Source organism: Podarcis muralis, chromosome 9 (genome assembly GCF_964188315.1).
Source record: "Podarcis muralis chromosome 9, rPodMur119.hap1.1, whole genome shotgun sequence".
Classification (NCBI taxonomy): Eukaryota; Metazoa; Chordata; class Lepidosauria; order Squamata; family Lacertidae; genus Podarcis; species Podarcis muralis.
The window spans coordinates 25912343-25935528 of NC_135663.1; the positions used below are offsets into that span (position 1 = coordinate 25912343).

At 42.7% G+C, this 23186-nt stretch overlaps 1 protein-coding gene across 1 annotated transcript; it reads left to right on the plus strand.

Annotated features, from left to right (window-relative positions):
• Nucleotides 1-6310: 6310 nt before the first annotated feature.
• FAM241A (family with sequence similarity 241 member A) lies at nt 6311-22733 on the plus strand. The gene is made up of 2 exons (XM_028742977.2): nt 6311-6694; nt 19137-22733. The coding sequence occupies exons 1-2, from the start codon at nt 6491-6493 to the stop codon at nt 19380-19382; spliced, it is 450 nt and encodes a 149-aa protein (XP_028598810.2). The 5' UTR covers nt 6311-6490; the 3' UTR covers nt 19383-22733.
• Nucleotides 22734-23186: the final 453 nt, after the last annotated feature.

A 23186-nucleotide genomic window follows, 5' to 3' on the forward strand; every position in this document is an offset into this window, starting at 1 on the left:
ACAAGCCACTGGAGGGCACTGAACTGAGCTGTCTGATTGGAGTCGGGAGTTTTCTGCTGCTGTTTTTTCCCCAAGAGTTGATAAAATTCTTGTCTACCGACCCAAACCCTGCAATCATCACCTGAGGGTTTTTTTCATGTGCCTCCTCCAAGAGAGGTCCTGAGGGTGGCAACATAAGAACATGCCTTTTCTGTGGAGGCTCCTCGCTTGTGGAATGCTCTCCCCAGGGAGATTCACCAGGTGAAAACATTTCTCTTTAACCAGGCCTTTGACTAACATTCTATGTCATTTTAAATGCGTTTTTGAGGGAGGAGTTATTAGTTTTGTTTTTATTATGTATTTTGTGTTTCCATTTTGTTTTGTTATGCCGTGAACTGCCCTATAATTTTGGGATGAAGGGCGGTACAGGCTGTGACCATTCGCACAGGGGTTCAGCCCCTGGACCCCACACACGTCAGCAGAGCACATATAAGCATACCGTGCCCCCATTCCACTCCACCCCACACCCGTTGCACCCCACATTCTGCCCCATCCCTGTGGATGGCAGGGCACAGATATAGCTCTTGCCAAGGGCGTAAGGCAGCCTAGGTATGCCTCTGGTCATGCATTGGGTGCAAGGTTTTTGTCACACTTACCTTATATTCAAAGTGGTTACCGGGTGCTTGACAGTCTTCCATTCTGTAAATCAGCTTTCTAGTGGTCTGCATTCTTCCCAAGTACCCATGTTTCTTGAAAACTCACATAATGTTCCTCTGCTAAGCTTTACAGGAAAGCAAAGAGACCACATGCTATATGCCTAACACCTGTTCTTTTTTCTTTTTTTAGGCAAAGTGTTGTTTTTACTTTTAAAATAAATAGTGCAGAAAGTGTGTTGTTGTTTTTTAAGGTAGAAGAACCTCTTAAAAACAAAATCAGTGAGTGCACCTATTTCATGTGCTTGATTGCTACTTTCTCTGCTTCCCACATTTAGGGAAAGCCATCAGGCAGTAACTCATTCCACAGGGCTTTCTCAGATCACTAAGCGAAGGCAGCCAGGGAGGCTGTGGAGCACTTGAGAAATGTTTAATGGAAAGAAGAACACATCACTCATAGAAACCTCACAAAGACAAAACAACCACAGCCCTGCATCCACTAGGGCAGGCGTTCCCTGTGGTCAGCAGTGTGATTGTGGCTTTGTTGTCAAAGGCAGGAGATGGCACATCCATCACACAGAACGTTCTTATTGATTTTTAATTGTATTTTTATTGCTTCCTTTATTTCATATATTGTATTTCATTGTATTATTTGAATTCTATTGAATTCTACTCCTTGTGCACTAACTCAGTGTAGTTTACACACACACACACACACACAGAGAGAGAGAGAGAGAGAGAGAGAGAGAGAGAGAGAGAGAGAGAGACTATTTGAAATACACCAAAGGTGGCCATGTAAACCATAGCTCCTAAATCAGGGTGGGGACCTGCAACAGCAGACCCTAGGGTCTCAAATTTCAGTGGTGAAGGATGTGTGTGGTGTCCCATTTGTGTAGTGGTGGTGGTAATGCTATTGGGGGGGATTGCATTGTCAATGAAAGATGAATTACACTGAAACAATGCAGCTTTGAGAGACCAGGGTTGGGGAACATTTTTCTGTCGGGGGGGGGGGAGGGTAATATGTCAGATATTCCATGCATGTGATAGATGAGAGCAAAGTCAGAAGGGGGTCAGAGGCATCACTGTTTCCTCCTAGATTACTGGCTAGGGTTACATTTAGAACCAATATACAGTCATACCTTGGATCCTGAACGCCTTGTGACCCAGACGTTTTGGCTCCTGAATGCCACAAACCCGGGAGTGTTCCGGTTTGTGAACGCTATTTGGAAGCCGAATGTCTGGCGCGGCTTCTGTAGCTTCCGAGGCTTCCAATTGAGTGCAGGAAGTTCCTGCAGCCAATTGGAAGCCACGCCTTGGTTGTCAAACATTTTCAGAAGTCGAACGGACTTCCAGAACGGGTTCTGTTCAACAACCAAGGTATGACTGTATCATCTTTTTTTTAAGCAGCTGCGCAGGTTCTGGGCTCAATTCAAGGTGCTAAGGTTAGTGTTTAAAACCCTAAATGACTTAAAACCCAAAATGTCTGAAAGTCCACCTCCCTCCCTACAGACCCTCACAGGTGTTAAGATCATAGTTCTTATTTCAAATTTCACTGTTCTCGGGAATTAAAGAATTATAAGGAAAGATTGCATCACACAACACTTGCAACCAGAAATGTTCTCTTTAAAAGATTTCTGAACCAGTGTGGGGAAAGCTTTAAAAGGCAATGCTGAGAAGCCACTGTTGCACCAAAGTAAAAATAAGCTACCCTTTCTCGCCCCCCAGTCCCAATGATAAGAGTCTCATATTTTGGCAATATTAATGCAAAAGCATTTTGGCTGACAAATCTGTTACCTAATACTGTTAAATAATTTATGCATTTGGAAAATCATTTGTCCTTAACAGTAAATTTGCAAAATAAAATATTAATCAAGTATATGATTCATTTTGACTCAGCTCTGACAATTTTAAAATGTATCAAATATCCCACTAAATTGTTTTGTTTCAAGAAAATCTGAAATCATAAGGGGTTTTTTGTTTTTGTTTTTTTTAAAAAACCCACAGGTTACTGCATTTATTTTTTCATATTTGTTAAAGAGGGAAACAAGGATGTCTCAGCAGTTTAAACCTTGCACACAGAGGACTTTCAGACTATTTTTATTAGAAAAACGAAAATATTTTTAGAACAAGCAAGTAACAGCTTTCCCAATCCAACACAAAACTACACTGAAAAGCACCAGACACTATAAATGTAATAATGTTATTGAGGTAGACATGTAGCAAATGTATGTGTATATTGCTGACCTTGGAAGCAGAAAGAAAGCAGCCTGTTTATGATCACAAATGTTTTGACTGGATCCAAATGGCTCCTTCCCACCCTCCCCACAGCCCCATTATCCTGTTTTGCTCAGTCAGATGATTTGATTTAGAACATTACTAGAGAACCTGATACCAGATGTTCTCCCAGTTCTTTCAAGTCAATATGTGTCATTCAGTTCCATCTCTTCCCTTGGTTTTCTTGCTCCTTTGACTCGCTGGTTCACACACCCGTACACTTCTTAAGCCAGCTTGATCACTTGACCTGTCTTTTCAGCAACAATGTATAGGCCCTTCTGTGTGTAGCTTTTCGACATTTCAGTCATAGAATCATCGGGATTCAAGATGACCTTAACAGATTGGAGAACTGGGCAAAAACTAAACAAAATGCATTTCAATAGGGGCAAATGTAAGGTTCTACACCTAGGTAGGAATAACCACAGGCACAAATATAAGATGGGGAACACCTGGATTGCCAGTAGTACATGTGAACAGGATCTTGGGGTCTTAGTTGACCCCAAGCTTAATATGTGTCAACAGTGTGATGCAGCTGCAAAAAAAGCTAATGCTACTCTAGACTGCACCAATTATTATTATTACAACAATACAATACAAATACCTTTATTGGCATTACAAGTTAAGACATTTCAGATAATCCGTTGGATAAATTTAAAAGGGACAGGAGTGAGGCTGTCGAGGGTCACAAGGCACTCGATTGTTCTGCTTCACCCTGTCTATTCCCTATTGCTTAGTAAGGTTATGAACATAAGCTGTGCAATTCAGTGTGAGGAAAGGCATAGTGAACTCCAGGCATCTGTACACTGGGAATGAGGAAAATAAATGCCTAGTTTGTATTCTGTTGACACAGGAGATGGAATACCGGGTACTTGCAGCCAGAATCTTCTTCCTATTCCTGAGAAACTATTAAGTACAGTAGTAAATGTGCACTTAGTAACCTGAAAACCCATCCACTGAGACTCACTAGAGCCATCTTGTGAGAATGACAGCATTTCTTCTACTTGGGTAGCTGAAGGCTCAACGAATCTCAAATAATAATTTGCGGGCAACTAAATGTTTCAACAAGTGCTGGTTTAAGAAATCTGTTGGTTGGCATCCATCTGCATCAAGAAACAACGGAGAGCACCTTTCAGGGTGAAGTCAAATTGTTGGAAGGTTACAACACCTGATGTGGTTGCTGTATGAGATACGTAGATAGTCTCATTACATGATCTGTATTCAAGCGTTATCACCTAGCTTTTTCCTGGATTCAATTGCTACCTGGATGCTTCTCTTTTCTTATCAGACTTCCCTTTTCTTATCGGAATGAGACAATAAAATTCTTGCTAGCTTTCAGAATCCCAAGCCTTTTGGGACATTTGCTTTAAATAGCAGCTGGACATATTTGTGTGACAAGAGTGCATTAAAAAAACAAAACTCACCTGACTTGTATTATTAGTATATTATTACTTGCCCTTCATCCTAAGGTCCCATTAAAACACAACATTAGGTAAAGGTAAAGGGACCCCTGACCATTAGGTCCAGTTGTGTCTGACTCTGGGGTTGTGGCACTCATCTCGCTTTATTGGCCGAGGGAGCCGGTGTACAGCTTCCGGGCCATGTGGCCAACATGACTAAGCCGCTTCTGGCGAACCAGAGCAGCGCACGGAAACACCATTTACCTTCCCGCCGGAGCGGTACCTATTTATCTACTTGCAATTTGATGTGCTTTCAGACTGCTAGGTTGGGAGGAGCAGGGACTGAGCAACGGGAGCTCACTCCATCGTGGGGATTTGAACCGCCGACCTTCTGATCGGCAAGCCCTAGGCTCTGTGGTTTAACCCACAGTGCCACCCGCGTCCCTTAACATTAGAAACACTTTAAAGCAACTCACAGGCCTGATCCTGACTATCCCCTTGCCTGCTTAGAAATATAATTTGCAGACTATGAGGAGGGAGCTAAACTCTGAAGAAGGGTGTTGTACTGCTAGCAATTCTCATTCATACCAGTGTAACATGTAGCTCATTAAATACTTAACAGGGCTCCTCTTCTAGAAATGGAGGGTATAATCACATGGAGCAGAATGTGTCATAATATAGTGGTTCCCAATTGGTGGTCCACAGACCCCAGGGTAACCTACCCAGGGGGCCCATGGCACATCCTTGTCATCTGTCTGGGACATCCAAAGAGAACGGTGTCTAAAAATGCACGAAATTGCAACCGGGCGTGCGTATCGCACAAGACTGTAGCGCCCCAAAAGGCACCGGGACATGTTGGAGGGTATGGTGGCAACATTCATGCAACAATAACAAAAACCACAGAGACGTCAACATTTTCAAAAGTAGGGGGTTCATTGCTTGGCTTTTGAAAAGCAGACGGTCCACACAGTACTTAACTAATTGGGAACCATTGCCATAATGCATTTCTTAACATTTCAGTGTCCCCCAGACTACTGCTTTATTTTATTTTTTGCTAACACCCGTTTACCTTTTTAACAAGGCACCCTATCCTACCAAACAACTCCTAGGAAGCAAGGTGGGGGAGAGGAGTGTGTGGTTTAGCAGGGCCAGGTGACAAAAAAGGGGAACTGCCAGTGGCAAGCAGGAGCTGTTGTATTATGTGTTTGATTGGGTGTGTCCGTGTGTGTGTGTGTGTGTGTGTGTGTGTGTGCGCATACACCCAGTGCTTTTTTTTTCTGGGGGGGGGGGCGCATTTTGTGAACCTTTGAACTTTTGTCCATTTACTGTATTTATTTTCCCCAATTTTAACTATAAAATGGTGATTTTCTTGAGTCAAAATGAGAGTGCCCCTAAACATTTTTAAGGTGGGGGAAGCACTGCATGTATCTATATGTGCAGCTACATACCCAGTGCTGGATTTACGTATAAGCTAAACAAGCTATAGCTTAGGGCCCCACTCTCTTGGCCCCCCCCCCCCCATTTTTCACTATTACAGTAATATACTTCTTCCTACCTGTATTTCAGTTCAACAATTACTTTGATAAAATACGTGTTTTGTTATGTGCAAATGGCTTTAGATACCTGTTAGGCCCATAAATTACCATATAGCATATATTCAACACAAAAAACCAGCGACAATTTGTTGTTGACAAAGGACAGCTGGACATATAAAGGACCCCATTACCTTCAGCAGCTTAGGGCCTCATCAAACCTAAATCCGGCCCTGTGCATACCGCATGCACCGTGGGAGGGTGAGCACACAAATATGAAGCGTGCATGTGCGTGGAAACGCATTTCCAGCTCTGCCTCACGAGCAAAGGCGGGCTATAGACACGCACCGTTTCTGTCACACGCGCTCACCGACACTCGCGCAACACACACACACACACACACACACCCCGCCCCTTTTCCTTCTAGCGCCGGCACAACCCTCGCCCCCTTCCTCCTCCTCCTGCAAACCCCGTGACGCCTCTCGAGACCCGCCCTGCGAGGCGGCAGAGGCGGCCGCCGAGGCAACAGAAGAAGCGGCAGCGTGACAGACCGCCGCCGGGTCGCTAGTCGTGCCCGCCCAGCGCCCGTTGGCGGGAGCTGCCCTCTCCCCAGCCTGGAGGAAGGCGCTCCCGCACCCCGCGACGAAGGGGAGGGATGGGCTCGACCGAGGAGCTGCTGCTCCCGCCGCCCGAATACGCCTTCGAGAGGGACTGGGAGCCGGCGCCATCGTTGGCGTCTCCGGGCGGGAGGGCAGTCGCCCGGCACAGGCGGAGGAGGCAGCACCGGGAGCAGCAGCAGCAGCAGCCGCCGCCTAGGGAAGAAGAGGAGGAGGGCGAGGGCGAGGAGGAACAACTGCAGGTGAGCGGCTGCATCTCCGGGCGGACAGGTGCGGGTTGTAAAACGCGAGTTCCCTCTTTTTTGAACCTCGACCAGGCAGGATCCGCCCCACCAGTTGCCCGGGAGAACGGTTGTGGCCGTTGCCTTCCGGGGGCTTCTTGCAGAAGCGTCTGGTTTAGCCGATTGTCGTTTGCAGGATCGTGCAAGAAACCACACACACACCTTTTGGGTCCGATGCAGCCCGTGGCTCTTCTTGGGTCCTGGGAGCCAAGCCTTGGTGGTGGGACCGGGACGTGGTTTTGTAAGGGGTGGGGCGCCGCACCTGTGCAGCGCTGGCAAAAGCCGGGCAGTGCACGCGCAAAACGCGCGCACGAGAATAAGCGGTGGGGGGGGGGGGAGCCCCCCTTCCCTCCCTCCTTTCACTGTCTATAATATCGTGCCTGTGGCGCTTGCGCTCTGAAAATAAAATTTGAAAAGCGTGGCTGCTGTTGTGAAAGGAAGGAATCCATGCTAGGATATCTTTGCTTCCCCCCATCAGATAAGTTTGGAGGATGGTGATCGTTAGGGGGGAAAAGACACTGAACTTCCTGGAAGTGGGGGGGGGGGTGGAGTTCTGCTAACCCCCTTGCAAGTTTTCCTGATGATGTATTGGGAAAATACATCCCACAGCTATGTTTATGTGGTTATGCAAACTTTCCACACGAGTGTGATTCCCTCCCAATTACTTTGGGGGGGGGGAGAGGATAAGAACCCTATATTAATTTTCCTATGCCACATCCCCATACATTTAAAGCACATAGTTTCCCCCAAAGAATCTTGGGAACTGTAGTTTGTGGCTCACAGAGCTACAATTCCCAACATCCTTAACACATCACAGTTTCCAGGATTCTTTAGGGAAAGTCATGCACTTCAGATGTATGGTGTGGCTGTGAATGTGGTGAGGCAGGTTTTGTTGACTGGGTTTTAATACTAATATGTTTTGGGATAGTTTGTGGGTCTTTCAGGTTGCTTTCCCTGAACTAGCAAAGGTATCTAAACCCATGCGCACAAATCACTCTCCTATAAACACAATCTTTGTGACTATAGAACACTAAATAGTTAAATCCTCCATATTTTCAAAGAATGTGTGGAGTTACAACAATCATTGAGTTTGCAAGAATGGAGTTAAGAAGAAGAAGAGGAGGAGTTTGGGTTTGATATCTCGCTTTATCACTACCAGGAGGAGTCTCAAAGCGGCTAACATTCTCCTTTCCCTTCCTCCCCCACAACAAACACTCTGTGAGGTGAGTGGGGCTGAGAGACTTCAGAGAAGTGTGACTAGCCCAAGGTCACCCAGCAGCTGCACGTGGAGGAGCGGGGACACGAACCCGGCTCACCAGATTACGAGTCCACCGCTCTTAACCACTACGGGGTGGTAGTTTAATCTGAATTTATTGAAATGGAATAGTAGGGTGTGGTCCAGTTTTTCTGTCTCCTTTTATGCCTGCACAGGTGTACACATAGACATAGTAGTTGCAATAGTGCACCCAGTGCACTGCAATTTACCCAGTCTGGAAATACCTGAAGGATCACATAGCAGTGGAATAATTATAGGCCAGTATGCTATCCTTTGTTTATGTTTAGAGACTCTAGTCACAGACGCACCTCTTAGCATCATTCAGATTTCTTGGAAGAAAGGCAGTACAGGGGTACCTCAGGTTACATACGCTTCAGGTTACATACGCTTCAGGTTACAGACTCCACTAACCCAGAAATAGTACCTCGGGTTAAGAACTTTGCTTCAGGATGAGAACAGAAATCAGGCGGCGGCAGCGGGAGGCCCCATTAGCTAAAGTGGTGCTTCAGGTTAAGAACAGTTTCAGGTTAAGAACCGACCTCTGGAACGAATTAAGTACTTAACCCGAGGTACCACTGTACAAGATTCCAGGGAAAGAGTCTACAATGATGTTTGTCTTGTTCAGAGGAATTGGGTTTATTGATTGACATAAACCCGCTTTGTGTGTTAAGCTTCTCTGCATGTCTCTTGAAGCACACATCTGCAATATGTGTCCAAGTGTATGTGCATAGGATGAACTCCACATAATCAGGAGCCCTGATCAGATGAGTCCTTTCTTACATGTGTAAGGTTGTAGTTATGGGCACATGTAGCAGATATTTCAACATGATAATGGGTGTGGACAGAGTCTGCCACTTCCCTGTTTTCATTGTACGTGCAGAGAAGAGCCCTAATGTATGAAGAGGGCTGTTCTTATGGAGGAACGAGAGATTCAAATTACAGTTCTGGTCAAAGCAGTCGTTTGGAAACAAACTACTGTTTTGGAAACAAACTAAATTTAAAATTTGTTTCTAAATGCATGGGTATGTTGTAGCTGGCATAATCTTAAAGGCATTCTTCATCACTGTGTAAGCAAAAACAGGAGATGCCTGTTTAAAAATGGTGGCTTTTTACAAAGAGTAATTTTTTTAAGTACTTTTATAATCCTATTTTTATCATACCTGTCAGCTTTCACTTTATTATCTTTTCTCTGTGTACCATTGTGTCCAAAGCATGAGCTCACAGTTCTTTCTAAACAGATAAAATGAGCACCTCTGGCTTGGAAGAACCTGTTCATTATAGAGACCTGCCAACATTCTACAAAGAGGTGTGCTCAATCACGAATTAACTGGAGTTTTGCAGGTTCACTGTGCCATGGTACTGGTCATAAAATTTCCTTTTCTGAAGAATTAGTCAGCCCCATTTTACTAGAGCCCTTAGCCTTTTTACCTAAATTTATGTACAGTATTCTATCTGAATATTTACTTGCTACCTTTCTGCCTCCAATGTGGCTGCCAATAAATGAAAATTAACAAAAGGCAGCAAAGAATTAATGGCCATTGCATATGAATTTTAGCCCTATTCAGGCATCTGGTTCTTGTTCACATGTTGGAAATCCTATACACCTAAAAGACGGACCGCTTCAGACTGAACTGATCACACATTGGCCTGGGAACATGGCTGGCATGCGCATAAGTATCAAGGCTAGGGCTAGCCCCATACATTCTCATTAGCCAGTGCAGCTAGTGTAAACTAATTTGTTATTTATTGTGACTTGCTCTGGGAAAGTACTTCAAGGCTGTTTCTGAAACACCATCTCCATTTCAAACCATATGAGAATTGGAGATGCTTCTTGCAGCTATGCAAAAGATGTGGTGAACACATTTCTTCTCCCCATCTTGATTTGATGCCAAGGCCTTGGGGAGCCAATACACTTTTTTAAAAATCTGAATAAATTCTGGCTTGGGAAATTTGTCCTTTATTGTCACTGTGGGAATCTTCTTCTAGGCTTTTTTTTGGGCTCCCCAGATTTGAGCTGCTGGAGCTAATCTATGAAGCAAGGCTATCTTGGTCCACATAGAAGGACACTACTTGTCAGTTTGCATGTGAGATGGCACAGCAGATGGCTTGATAGTTGATATATGGAGGCATGTGGCATCAGCACATTTTTGCTAAAGTGTTTGAAGGGATGCCCCCTTACCATGCTGCAGGAAAAGAAGTATAGATTCTTGCAAATAATAATGAGAGTTGATCTTTGATCGAAATATAGCTCTGGTGGCTCAGTATCACTCCAGGTTTTGCTTTGTTTGGATCTTTGTGCCAGGAACAGTTCCCAAAATACAGTAATGGAAAAGAGAACATGCAACGTCTCAGAGAGAACCTGGAGCCAAAGGGCTTCAAATTATTGTCACCCAATGATGTGATGCAATATCCAGTTTTTTAAGAAGCTTCTCAAGAGCTTGCAGTGCTGAAAAACATTAATTTAAAAACTTAGGAAATTGGTGGTTCAGAACATAAAACTAGTTCAGGAGCACCTCCTTCATGTCACAACTGATGTGGGATGTTTATGTAAACATTAAGGATGTTTGTTATAACTTTTGTTATAACTTTAGCTCTGAAAAGATCTTGCCATGCTGATCAAAAGGCTAGAGAGCTTACCCTCAAGCTCTTCTGCTCCTAATGGGTTATATTCAGTGAAAATGTAAAGGTCCCTGAGACTTGCTTTTTGTAAAAGGTAAAGGGACATCTGACCATTAGGTCCAGTCACAGACGACTCTGGGGTTGCAGCGCGCATCTCGCTTTATTGGCCGAGGGAGCAGGCGTACAGTTTCCGGGTCATGTGGCCAGCATGACTAAGCCGCTTCTGGCAAACCAGAGCAGCACATGGAAACGGCATTTACCTTCCTGCCAGAGCGGTACCTATTTATTTACTTGCACTTTGATGTGCTTTCAAACTGCTAGGTTGGCAGGAGCAGGGACCGAGCGACGGGAACTCACCCCGTCACGGGGATTCGAACCGCCAACCTTCTGATTGGCAAGCCCTAGGCTCTGTGGTTTAGACCACAGTGCCCACCCACTTTTTGTACTCTGCAACTAAATATTGGAAAGTAGCTTCTTTACAAATTCTAAATTTACTAAATATTGGTAAGTTGCTTCTTTACAAAAAGAAGTTGTCTACTGTTGGCTAACTTTTGCAATACTTGCAACCAAGGCCTCATCTGTGGAATCAACCGTGAGATTTTCTGCTGTTCAGGAACAAACTGTTGACAGTTAACATGCTTTCCTTTTTGTTCTCTCTTCCTGTCTTAGTAGGATGGTGGGACCCGCATTGTGTTCTAAAAGGGGAAACAAAAATTCTCTGTGTTTGCAGTTTTCTAGCAACTGAGAATAAGGTTATATTTTCAGGAGTGCTAAATACCTAATGAAATACTCCTAATCATCTTCAGAGTCGCAAGTGTTAGGGACAGAGTTGTAGTGATATAAATTCAAATTGTGATAACATTTCAAGAACAGCAGTTGTCCATGAAAGTAGAGATTGGGAATCAGCACCAACCTTGTGAGAATGCAACTGAAATTTCACAGATGCTTTCCAGTAATAATTGTTAATTTAGGCATAACAAAAAATACAGCATCTGTGAGTCTATTTGGGATTTGCATAAATTTAATGGACAAAATTGTGGCTCACAGGCGAGTTTTAAGTTAAGAGGCTATTCTTATAAGATCTGCTTGTTCTTTGGATACTTTTACTATAGAGTTCTCTATCCCCTGGTCATGAAACCAAGTCTTTCACATACTTTTATATATCACTTGTAGGCTTTAGTGATATAGTTAGGTTCCTGTTTGTGGGCTTCCCATAGGCATGTAGTTGGACTCTGTGAGAAGATGTTGGACGAAATGGATCTTTGGCCGGATCCAGCAGGGCTCTTCTTGTATTCTTAAATAGTTATACAGTATGTTGACTTCAGTGTGTAAGGGAAGGGTGGATCTTCAGAACATTGTTCATGAGAGCCTACTGAGAATTTGCTGAGCTTTTGTGAAGAGGGCGGCCTTTCCTCCTCACAACATCTGGTGACCACTTGGATTTCAGCATCTGACTCAGCTTCCTACTCTGCTGAAGATTTTCCCCACACTCAGCAGAAACTAGGAAAACACCTGCAATTCCACTGGCTGCTTTGCAAGGGCAAGGCAACCATAGCTTCTTTTACATCTGTGTTCTGAGCTACTTTAGGGCAAAAAAAAAAGTGGGAAGAGAATAAAGGGTGGTTAAAAATAATGAGGACATAAGAAGCTGCCTTAGTATAAAACCATTAATCCATCTAGCTCAGTATTGTCTACACACTCCCTGATAGTGACTTTGCAGGGTTTCAGACAAGGGAAATTCTCAGTCCTTCCTGGAGATTGAATCTGGGATCTTGGGCGTGCCAAGCAAGTGGTCTACCTCTGAGCTACAGCCCTTCCTCCAAATGAAGGCTTAATCTCCAAATCTCTGAATTGAATTTTGTTAATGTGTGAAGAAGCCTGCCATAAGAGTTTCATAAGCTTACTCTTCAAACGCTTTAAAAGCTGACAAAGAGAGCGCCATTTATATAAAGTGGGTTCCACAAAGTGCCTTGTACCACTGGAATGCACATTTCTGCTGATTCTCCTTCAGCTGCAGCCCTCCACACCACATCCGTGACCCTAAGGAGTGGTTTGGGGGGGGGGGGTATAAAGGAATACAGCCAGAAGGAGGAGAACACAGGAAAGCTCCATTGGGTGAATGGAACTCTGTAATTCTTTGGATCTGTGCCATAGTTACTCAGCTCTTTCCAAGCATATTAACTATATATATTCAAGTAAGGATTTTTAGATTATATTCCTAGCTGTTCCTCTCTTTTTCCTTTCCTTTAAAAAAACAACAACTAGAAATCTTGTTATCTTCCTTAGCGGAAGTGTATGCTTATAAGCTTATTATTATAGTTTTCTCAATGAGGAATGAATAATATGAATTACAGTTTATGGTTGATATTTATAGTAAATACTGCAAGCCCAGAGTTTTGCACATTTTGGCTGATGAGGGAAGCAGAAAAGGATACCATTTTCATACCTGTTGTACACTTAATAAATGTTTTGTATTCTTTATATTGCATTTTTATTGTGCACTTCCATAGGTTTAGCAAACTGTAAAGCAAAATAAATGAAACTTGCTTGTGTTCCAAAGTATTTATTATGTGATTTTTTAAAATTACAAGTTCACAGACTGGGTGTTTGTACTTCCCATACTATTTCAGCTTTAGGTCATTCATTTAGATATTTAAAAATTGTGGATATCGGCAATAAATGTACTTAGTAGTACCCCTAAAGGTAAAGGTACCCCTGACCGTTAGGTCCAGTTGCGAACGACTCGGGGGTTGCGGCGCTCATCTCGCTCTATAGGCCAAGGAGCTGGCGTTTGTCCGCAGACGGATTCTGGGTCATGTGGCCAGCATGACTAAGCCGCTTCTGGCGAACCAGAGCAGCGCACGGAAACGCCGTTTACCTTCCCGCCAGAGTGATACCTATTTATCTACTTGCACTCTGATGTGCTTTCGAACTGCTAGGTTGGCAGGAGCAGGGACCGAACAACGGGAGCTCACCCCATCATGGGGATTCGAACTGCCGATCGACAAGCCCTAGGCTCTGTGGTTTAGACCACAGCGCCATCCACATCCCAGTACTACCCCTACTAAGCATTTATCTCCTGATTGTACAGCTGCTAGGTTGCTACTTAATCCATGATGATGTTTTGGTTTCTTACACACTAATGACACAGCATGAATATAGTGCTGGGGGTTTTTTTTGGGGGGGGGAGGGATAAGTCCAAATCTATTGGTCAGTGTTTGTACAGTTGGCATTGGCATGGAAGAATGGTTGGTATAAACAGTATTATTCAGGACAGTCCTGTCCCAACTCATGGCCATTCCAAATGTGGCAATTTGTTCTTGACATGGACTGTAGCACAGATGTGGGATGGGTGTTGAGTACAAATAGTACAGATTGCATTGGTTTCATGAGTGCTAAATTGCGTTAGACCTGTTCAAGCCTAATTGCTTTCCCTCTAATGTCAATTAATGTGAGCTCATGCAGCTTACAAGAGTATATGTTCCTGTTTCCTACAAAGTTTTGGCACCATGGTTTTATTTTAGGAAACCACTTCACAAAGTTCTGGCTGGATTGGTATTTGCTCAGCTAGTATTTAAGTGTTCAGTTGCCATAACCAAATTCTTGAGCCCACCTTGGGGAAGCGGGGGGGAGCTATGACTGACATCATATGGTAATTAAAAAAAAATCATATAACAGCTGAATAGGTTTTTGCATAGTGGTTGCTTTGCTTTTCATTGTTCATTTATTCCTTATCTCAGTTCAGCACGACCAGCTTAATCCTGTGCCTGCTCATGTTTTTCCTTCCCAAAAGAAATAAAATAAGCCATTTACTACCAGTTAAATGTCATTCCTGACTGTTCAAGCTTTGCTATCTTATTTTATTTTTATCTGAACATAAATATAAATCCATTGCTGTAACATTGTTCCTGGTATGTTACATTTTAAAATTTAAGAAACCAGTAAAACCTTTTGCTAACCCTCATTCACATTACAAAATTAAAATTTATGTTTTATTTTTCCCCCCAGAAAAATATACATTCTATATTTTGTGAAACACTACCAAATTTTTAGTGGAAACAGTAGTGGAAGAAAGTAGTGAGTTATCCCCTCTGAAAATGTTTATGATGTGGTATAGAAAGATCCTGTGCGAACACTTTTGGCTTCTATTCTACAGCAGTTGCGCTATCGCACATGTGATTGCATACATTCTAAAACCCTCTTGTGTACAATTATAATTTATTGCATTTCCTCTCATTGGCATATATTATTTCCTTCCTTGCTCCTCATTTAGCCTCACAACAACCCTGTGTTATTACGCTGTGAGATCAGAAGTTAGGCTGCAAGCTTCATGGTGAAGTGGGGTTTTGTACAGTACTTGTGTCTTTGACATCTAGTATACTAACCAGAGGGCAGCAAATGGGTAGCAGATGATATGGGATTATGACTCCCATCGTCCCTCACCATTTACCATGCTGGCAGGGGCTAATGGAAGCTGGGAGTCCCAACAATGTCTGAAGAACATTGGCTCTGCCTAGTGCTACAACACCCTATTCTCACAGCAAGAATCACTGCTTAATCCTCTTCCCAGTTACTGGAATCTGTCTGTCTCAGCAGACAACGGAAGTGCGTACCTTAAGAGGGGAAGCCAGATGGTTGAAGAGCTACAGCACCCGCTGTGGCTGTAGAGATTGATATGAGAGAGAAATGTTTTCTTGCATTTGGGGCAGATGAAGGGTTCGGGTTTTGCTGCTACAGGTGCAGACTGGCATTTCTCTCTGTGCTCCTCTCAGTGGACATTTCAGTGGTTGGTGCTGTGGATATACAACTTGAGTGTCTTGTCTCCAGGCACTGCAGTTGTCTGCAAGGTATTCCCATATGGCAGGGTTAATGTTACCAGACTCCATGTCATGTTTGCAGACATCTTTGTAACACAGAGTTAGACTGCCAAAAGGCCTAGGGCCTGAAGCCAGCTCCCCATAAAACCCATCCGTGGGAGTCCTGGTATTTTAAATTCTGTGTGCATGACCAAGCCAACATAGACATTATAGAGGCAGAAGTGTGAACATGCTGGGAATGTGGCCTTGAAAGAACACATGCTTGTTCAAGACTCTGTCATGCCAAGTGCACAACTCGCTTCCACAACTCGCTTCCATAAAGCAGCATACTCAACACAAATCCTGGTAGACCTTCAACTTGGTATTTGGTCATTAGCATCACATTCTCCCAAACGCTCTCGGAAAGGCAAGTCATTGCTGTAGTTGCCTTGCCAATACACCTGTCCAGCTCAGCATCGATGGAAAGGTTGCTGGTTATGGTGGATCCCAGGTAAACAAAATCGTCTACCACCCTAACCATGTGTTGCATGGAGTGCTGAAGGCTTGGGCAAAATGGTTGATGAGTCTCTGTAGAGCTAATTTGGAGTGCACTCTTAAGGCTGTGTCATCTGAAACCAACATATCTCAGATAAGAACCCACCACACTTTTGTCTTGGTGTGAAGATGTGCCAGGTTGTACAGATCCCCACCACTCCTTGAATGGAAGTACATACCGTCATCAGTCAAGCTGAAGGCACAGCCCTATTTCACACCGTTCTTTACAGGAAAGTGTCCATGGATGAACAGTCATACTGGACAGTGCCATGTATGTTCTCGCGGAAGGCACAACCATATTGTGGGCATCCTATCTTAGGTGAGCATCCTATCTTGTTGAAGAGTCCTTTTCAGCTGACCAGGTCAAAAGCCTTTGTCGAGTCTACGAAGGCAATGTACAAGGAGCTTCTCTGCTCTCAGCATTCCTCCTGCAGCTGGCGAGTGAGGAAATCATGTTGACCACTGATCTGAGCTCTAAAGCCACATTGTGACTCAGGATAGATCCTATCAGTGAGTGTAATTTGTTGAGAATTACGCAGACAAAGGCTTTCCCAACAGTAGCTAGCAGGGAAATTCCACAATAGTTATAAGCATGGCTGTCACCTTCCCACAATACATGTGGTTAAATTTCTTCACTATTTCTTGTATGTTATATTGATTATAACAGTCTCCTTTTTAAAAGAGAGAGAGATAATAAGAATATTTTAATAACTTTAATCAAAATGGATCTGGTTATAGAACAAATGTGATTCCAGACACATTCAGCAACGTTTGGCTATATTTATACTTTTATTGTGGGGGTGGGAAGAGAAGGGAATTTAAGCCATGCATAAGTCATTGTGTGTCCATGTGCATGCACCAAAGTCATGATGCATCTGCTTCCTCACCTAGAGATTCAACTTCCAGAGACCCAACATTTCTATAAAAGGCAAAAGCAGGAAAAGAGTGAATATTAAAGGGACAGTTTTGGAGTATACGCTTTGGGTGATCTGCCAACTGAATCCCATACCTTGTTGCACATTTGGCATGCAACTGAAGTGCTGCATAGTGCAGATCTCGAGAGGGCAGTTACATTATTAGCATGAGGCTGATCTTTCAAACCTTGTATCACAAAAATGACAGTGCAGATACAGAGGAATGTTCAAACCTTCCACCTTTATTACTGCAGAAGTTGGGAGGGGGGAGAAATTACTAAACTCAAAGTTGGGTGCAAATTGCTGATTAGTTTGGGGGATGTGTGCACTTTTGTTTTGTTTTTGTCTGAAGAAACCACTTGAATATAAAAAAGAGATACTTGCAGCTTTTCCTTTCTAACTATCCATCTACTTTAAGGAGGTTACACAGTAATTTTGCAAAATGTATTTAATAAGTGTTAGTTAAAATATTGAACCACATAAAACTAGTTGATGTTTATGAAATGGGGGACTTTTGTGCACAACCATGGACACAAACATACTCTGCTAAATGATTATGTATGGCATGGGTCACCAACATAGTGTTTGTGGGCTCACAAGTGCCCACAGAGGCCTTCCTGGTGCCCATAGGGCATCATCCCCTGTTGAAATTAGGGCTTGAACAAAGCCTTATTTAGCTATTCAAAGGCTCCTCCTCCCCCCAACTCTGTGTGGGCAATTGCAAAGGGGTTTCAGCTGGGAGGAAAGAGTTGCGGCATGTGTGTGGTGCCCACAACAGTTCCTCTATTTCATAAATGTGTCCGTGAACCCAAAAAGGTTGGCAAACAATAGTGTACAGCATCAAAGGAGATCGGGGCTAAAATATGCCTCAAGGTGAACGATGTATGAATATTGCTCTTTATCTGGAAATAGCTTTCAGCATTTTATTATAATGAGTAAGGCAGCACTTTAACCCTTATGAATTCTACTAAACTAGAATTTTAATTTCTAATGGCACATACTTCCTGCACTTATTCATGTGTAATGTAATGTAAGTCTCATGGAGCTTAAGGGGGGGGGGTACTCCATAGTAAGGGTACTTAAGATTACACTGCTTGTTATTGGGTTTTTTGGCCTGTTTTGCTACTCACTAGGGAAAAAATGCAAGCTGTATTATTCTTGCTGTTAGATATCTAATTAAAGCATCAGTGTAGGAATTGTTTTGGCTATAGAACTAGACTTAAAACAAACCTCTTCTCCAGAATTTTTTTTTATGATGGATATTTAATCACGATAATTACAGTTTACAAGGCAAGCCTTGTGTTGCTAACAGTATTGACTTGTTGAGTAAAATATTTATGAGTAGCTTCTTGCTGAGCTTTGCTCGTCTTTAATGGAAGCATTAGCAGTGTCGTGCATTGTGTACTTCATCATCTTAAAAGCTTGCTTTACATTACCCATCTCCATCAAAAGCCTGTCCACAGAAGCTTTGTACAATATCTTTTTATAAAGATGATAAGGAATTCAATACTTGGCTCTGCCGCTATTATTCAGTAGTACACTCCTGTTATTAAGGGGGAGAGGTGACAAGATGGAGCAGTGAATGAGGAAAAATGATCTCTCCCCCATTCTCTCTTCCCATGGCCCATGAGGCACAATTGCAGACAACCAGAATCTGCCTTATACTGAGTCAAGACCAGTATTACCTACACTGGCTGGCAGCAGTTCTCCAGGGTTTCAGGCAGGGGCTCTTCCTAGCCCCCCCACCCCACCCCCAGAAATACCAAGGATAGAGTTTAGGACCTTCTTCATTCAAAGCAGATGGTCTACCCCTGAGCTCTGGTCCTTTGGGGTCGGAAAAGTAGTGTGATGGAAGAAATTACCACTTTCTAAAATTAAAAAGGTGCAAGTAGCAGGGTGTTGGGGAAAAGGGAAACCTCCTGAGTATATTTACGCAAAGCCCTTTATGAAGATTTCAGGTAATGACAGGTTTGGGAAAGGGGTGTTTCTAGTAAACAGCACCTTGTACATTGTAGGCATTAATAAAATACATTGCTTTTGGATGACAAAAGCCAATAATGCAAGCTATTGTTAGTTGTGGTAGGGGCCACTATAAAGCATTACAGTGCAGAAAGATGAAAAACACCAACATTTCTGCACAGGAGGGTGGGTGGGTGTTTTTTTTAATGGCAGCAGTAACATGCTGCAAATTTATTTATCCAGATTTTAATAATCCAATGGTTTGTTTTTTTTTCTTACTGCAGGTCCAAGAAGAAGACAGAGACTACAGTATTGAACCTATTACAGATGACTACAAAAAGATGGGAACTCTCTTTGGAGAGCTCAACAAAAGCCTCATTAGTATTGGCTTCACACGGATGTATTTTGGAGAACGGATTGTGGAACCTGTAATAGTCATATTCTTCTGGGTTATGCTCTGGTTCCTCGGTTTACAAGCTCTTGGACTTGTTGCAGTCCTATGCCTTGTCATTATTTATGTTCAGCAGTAAAGCGCTATAGATGGTGGTTGAACACTATGTAATCTCTTGGTGGATTTACATATTAAACCAAGCAAGAATAGTATATTAATAGCTGGTGTGCTGAATATTATATTGCCACTAAAGTTATGCACTCTTTCTTTTTGAACTGTCCTTAACTTTGCAATTTAAAACAAAGCAAAAAATTCTAAATGTGTTATGAACTGATGGGTTAAGGAAGACCTTAATACAGGACAATGGAAGCTAATTAATAGAAGATACTGAATCATTTTAGTTCCTGTGGGTTCCAGTCCTGGAAGGTCTTTTTGGTATGAAAAGAAACTTGCCCAAAAATTAGGTTAGCAGTGGTTTTATATTTGTTCTATGACAACTTTCCAACAGTCCTTTTTGTACTGCAAACTAAACTTTTTAAAATGCTGGTTTGTATGAGCTTTTATGCTTCATTATTTTGTATCATCCTGTAAATCTCTGCAAACTTCTTTAGCCTTGTGTGTATACATATTCAGTCTTAAGCAAGTATGCTTCTGTACGACTGGTGCCATTTAATGCTTTATATGTATATAAGAAAAATTAAGGGAGGAATTCAACGTCACACTCTTCTGATTGTTCTGTCACTGCAAGCGTTTTCTGCTTGCCAGACAGAACAGTTCCCCCTCTCCTCTGCCTGCCTGTTTCTTCCAACCCTCCAGAGCAAATTTGAAGAAGGCGCAAGGTTTCCATGGGGCAGGGAGAGGGGAGCCCTTGCACTGGCTTCCACTAGCGTGCCAGGATAGTTGAATCCAGCCCAACATATTTACTAGATAAGAGACTAATACTCTTGCAGTTTTTCGTCCATGTCACATTCTCATTGTGACAAAATATTCCTCTCTTTTTGTAATGGCTTTCTAACATCTTACATCCTGTATCTGAAACTTTTCTATGCACAAGCACAGTAGACTTTGATGCAAGACAAGCCACACTGAAGATGGTGGCTACAATCTTTCATGTGTTCCTTTCTAGTTATAGGGGCATTGTTCATTTTGGGGGGATTCCAAAAACAAATTCCCTAGGTTTGGATGTATAAAACCCATCCTGAATTAGGTCAGATTCCTTCAGAGTCTGAACCTGATTTGTAATAATGCCAACTGTTCTTTTTGCCATTCTGTACCAAATGTACTCAGGAGTGTAAGAGCTCAGTACAAAGCCATCATTAGGCCCTAGTATATTGCTGAAAGTATTGTGGTTCTTATGAGGTTGATTTGCAAAGTGAAAGATTCTTTGAATGAGAAACTAGAGAAATGTTAGAGAAAACCATATTGAATGACAGCCATATAAGCATATTGCCTGGGCAATCTGTTGTAGCCAGTGACCCTTTTTTACAAAGAGTCCTTACCTTCACAGAGAGGCCTTTGATCAATGGAGGCAGAGCCGGCCTGCCCATGAGATGAGGTGAAGCACCCGCTTCAGGTGGCAGAAGCTCAGCCCACCCCACCGCTTCCACCACTGGGAGGGAGGCCCATGGGCAAAGAAGCCAAATGGCAACACTTTGAGGAGTGCCTGGGCTCTCACTGAGTTCAGCAAGAGCCAGGGCATTCTTGGGCCACATTGCAAATCAGCTTAATTGGGAATGCTTTGACGAGCAGCACCCCAGCTCCCGCCAAGCTCAACAAAAGCCAGATTGCAGTGGTGGCAGAAGTGGGGAAGTGTAGGGGGACCGAAGGTGGCGATTCCTGTTTTGCCTCAGATGGTGAAACAGGATGGGCTGCCCCAAAGTGGAGACCTCTAGTGGAAGGGAAGGACATTTCACTAATACCTCCTTTTCTGTGGAGCTCTAACACTCCCTTTAATGCTGTTCTAGATAGTCTCCCAACCTTCTCAAGCTATTTTTTGTGGGGTGCAGAGAGGAAGAAGGAATCATTGATAACTTCATGCACCTACCCCATTGGTGGTTGCCTCTGCTGAATCAAAAGCTCTTTTGCAAACAAAAGTTTATTTTTGAATACAAACAGAATTATTTCTGCAGCTTTCATTCTGTTCATACTCTATGGTCCTAATGGTCACATAAATATTTTTTTTCTTGCAACATAGGGGTTACAACTATTCAGAAAAAGTTGGTTGACTTTGGGTGCAATTTATTATATGCTCAACATAGTAGCATATTTTTTCACCTTTAAATGAATTTCTGATCTCCATTTCCTTTGCCAAATATGTTAAGTGTCCATAACATTAAAATAACTGAACCAACCTTTTTCTCCTGTACAGTTTGCTTCATGCAAACATTTTAAATGGAGAAGCATTTGACCTTGCTGCCTTTTGTTTCTGTTGACTTGTAGCAACTATAAGTGATCTCTTATGAGTACTATGGCTCTATGTACAGCTGAATCTCCTTCACTTGCAGCATATTTCCTATTCATTTCATGAGAGGAAGACAAATCTGTACAAAGTGATTTCATCCATTGAAATGAATGAGGAAGGCCAATGCATACAGGGCCTCCATGTGAGCCAGCGCAGCCCAACTTGGGCTTGGGATCAAGGTTTGCATGACTAGGGCACATGTTTATAGCTACATATTATCAGAAGAAAAATATCCAATTAGAATTTAAAGAATGAATTGGCAGAAATGTTTGAAAAATGAGGAATAGTCTCACAGGTTTTGTTTATAAAATGTATTACTCTTGTCTGTTGGCTACAAAGTTCAGTGCTATTCTGGTGCAAGCACTATTGAAACAATTGGAAGGTGTGTAGCAAGGAAGACAGTGTTAGGTTGCCATATAAATGTCCATTGTGAAGAACAGTAACCCAACTCTTTACTTTGTATATATGTATATTTATTTATGTGAAGATATTTAAGGTAAATTACCACTTGGGCTCTTGGTATTAAAATTGTTTGGGGAGCATAGTATATAAATCCATGTGTGGGGAGATTTCCACCTTAATTGATTTAATGACTCAGAGTTGTATGTGTGTATATGTGTGTGTATATATGTTGTTTGAATTATCCAGCTGTACAAGAAACTTGGCAGGATCCAAAGGACCATGCATGATGTTTCATTTACAGACACCTCTTCTTGCTCCAACTCGTTTGCGCCAAAATACCATATCCAAGGGTTGGTTAAACCCTTCAGAGCTGCACATAACACGATGCAGGTGAATGTACTCCGGCGTAGAAACTGAAGGCCTCCCATCCACGTGTGGAAAAGCTTTATGGTCAAGCACAGGGGCTTTGGGAACACAAGACTATTAATAGACTGTTGGACTCTCACTTGCACTGAAAAGCTGCCACACACAAACTGACAAGGTTAAATTATTTACTGAGATACGTTTCTATAAAAGTGTACTTTGAGAACACTTCGTTACGTTTTCTAATAAAATGCTTTCTCATTACTCATTGTCCCTGTCTGATCATTTTTCATGAGGAATCCATGGGAACATCAAAAAGCGCAGCTGTATTCTGTTGAGCTTGTGATTCAGTGGGACCTGCAATAAACCAAGAAATCATTGTACAATACTAAACAAAGCTGCAACCGTGAAGAGCGAAAAAATCACTTTAGTAACTGGTAGTTTAGGATATAAGAGAAACTGGCATGTTGGTAAAGTGCTATTATTTGCAGATGACATCCACTGCAATACTAGATTTAAGCATGGATTCAAGGGGCCAGTGGGGAGTTTCTGTTTGGTGGGACCTTCTAAGCATTCCTCATTGAAAACTAGTCGCCTATGCCCAGTCAGTTGCTCCCCAAACACAAGGGAATTTGGGAAGCAATTTAAGTAGAAGTAGTTTGGGGCATGGAAGGGAACTCAGAAGCCTGCCCATTTGAAGCTTTCAGAATACTGTTC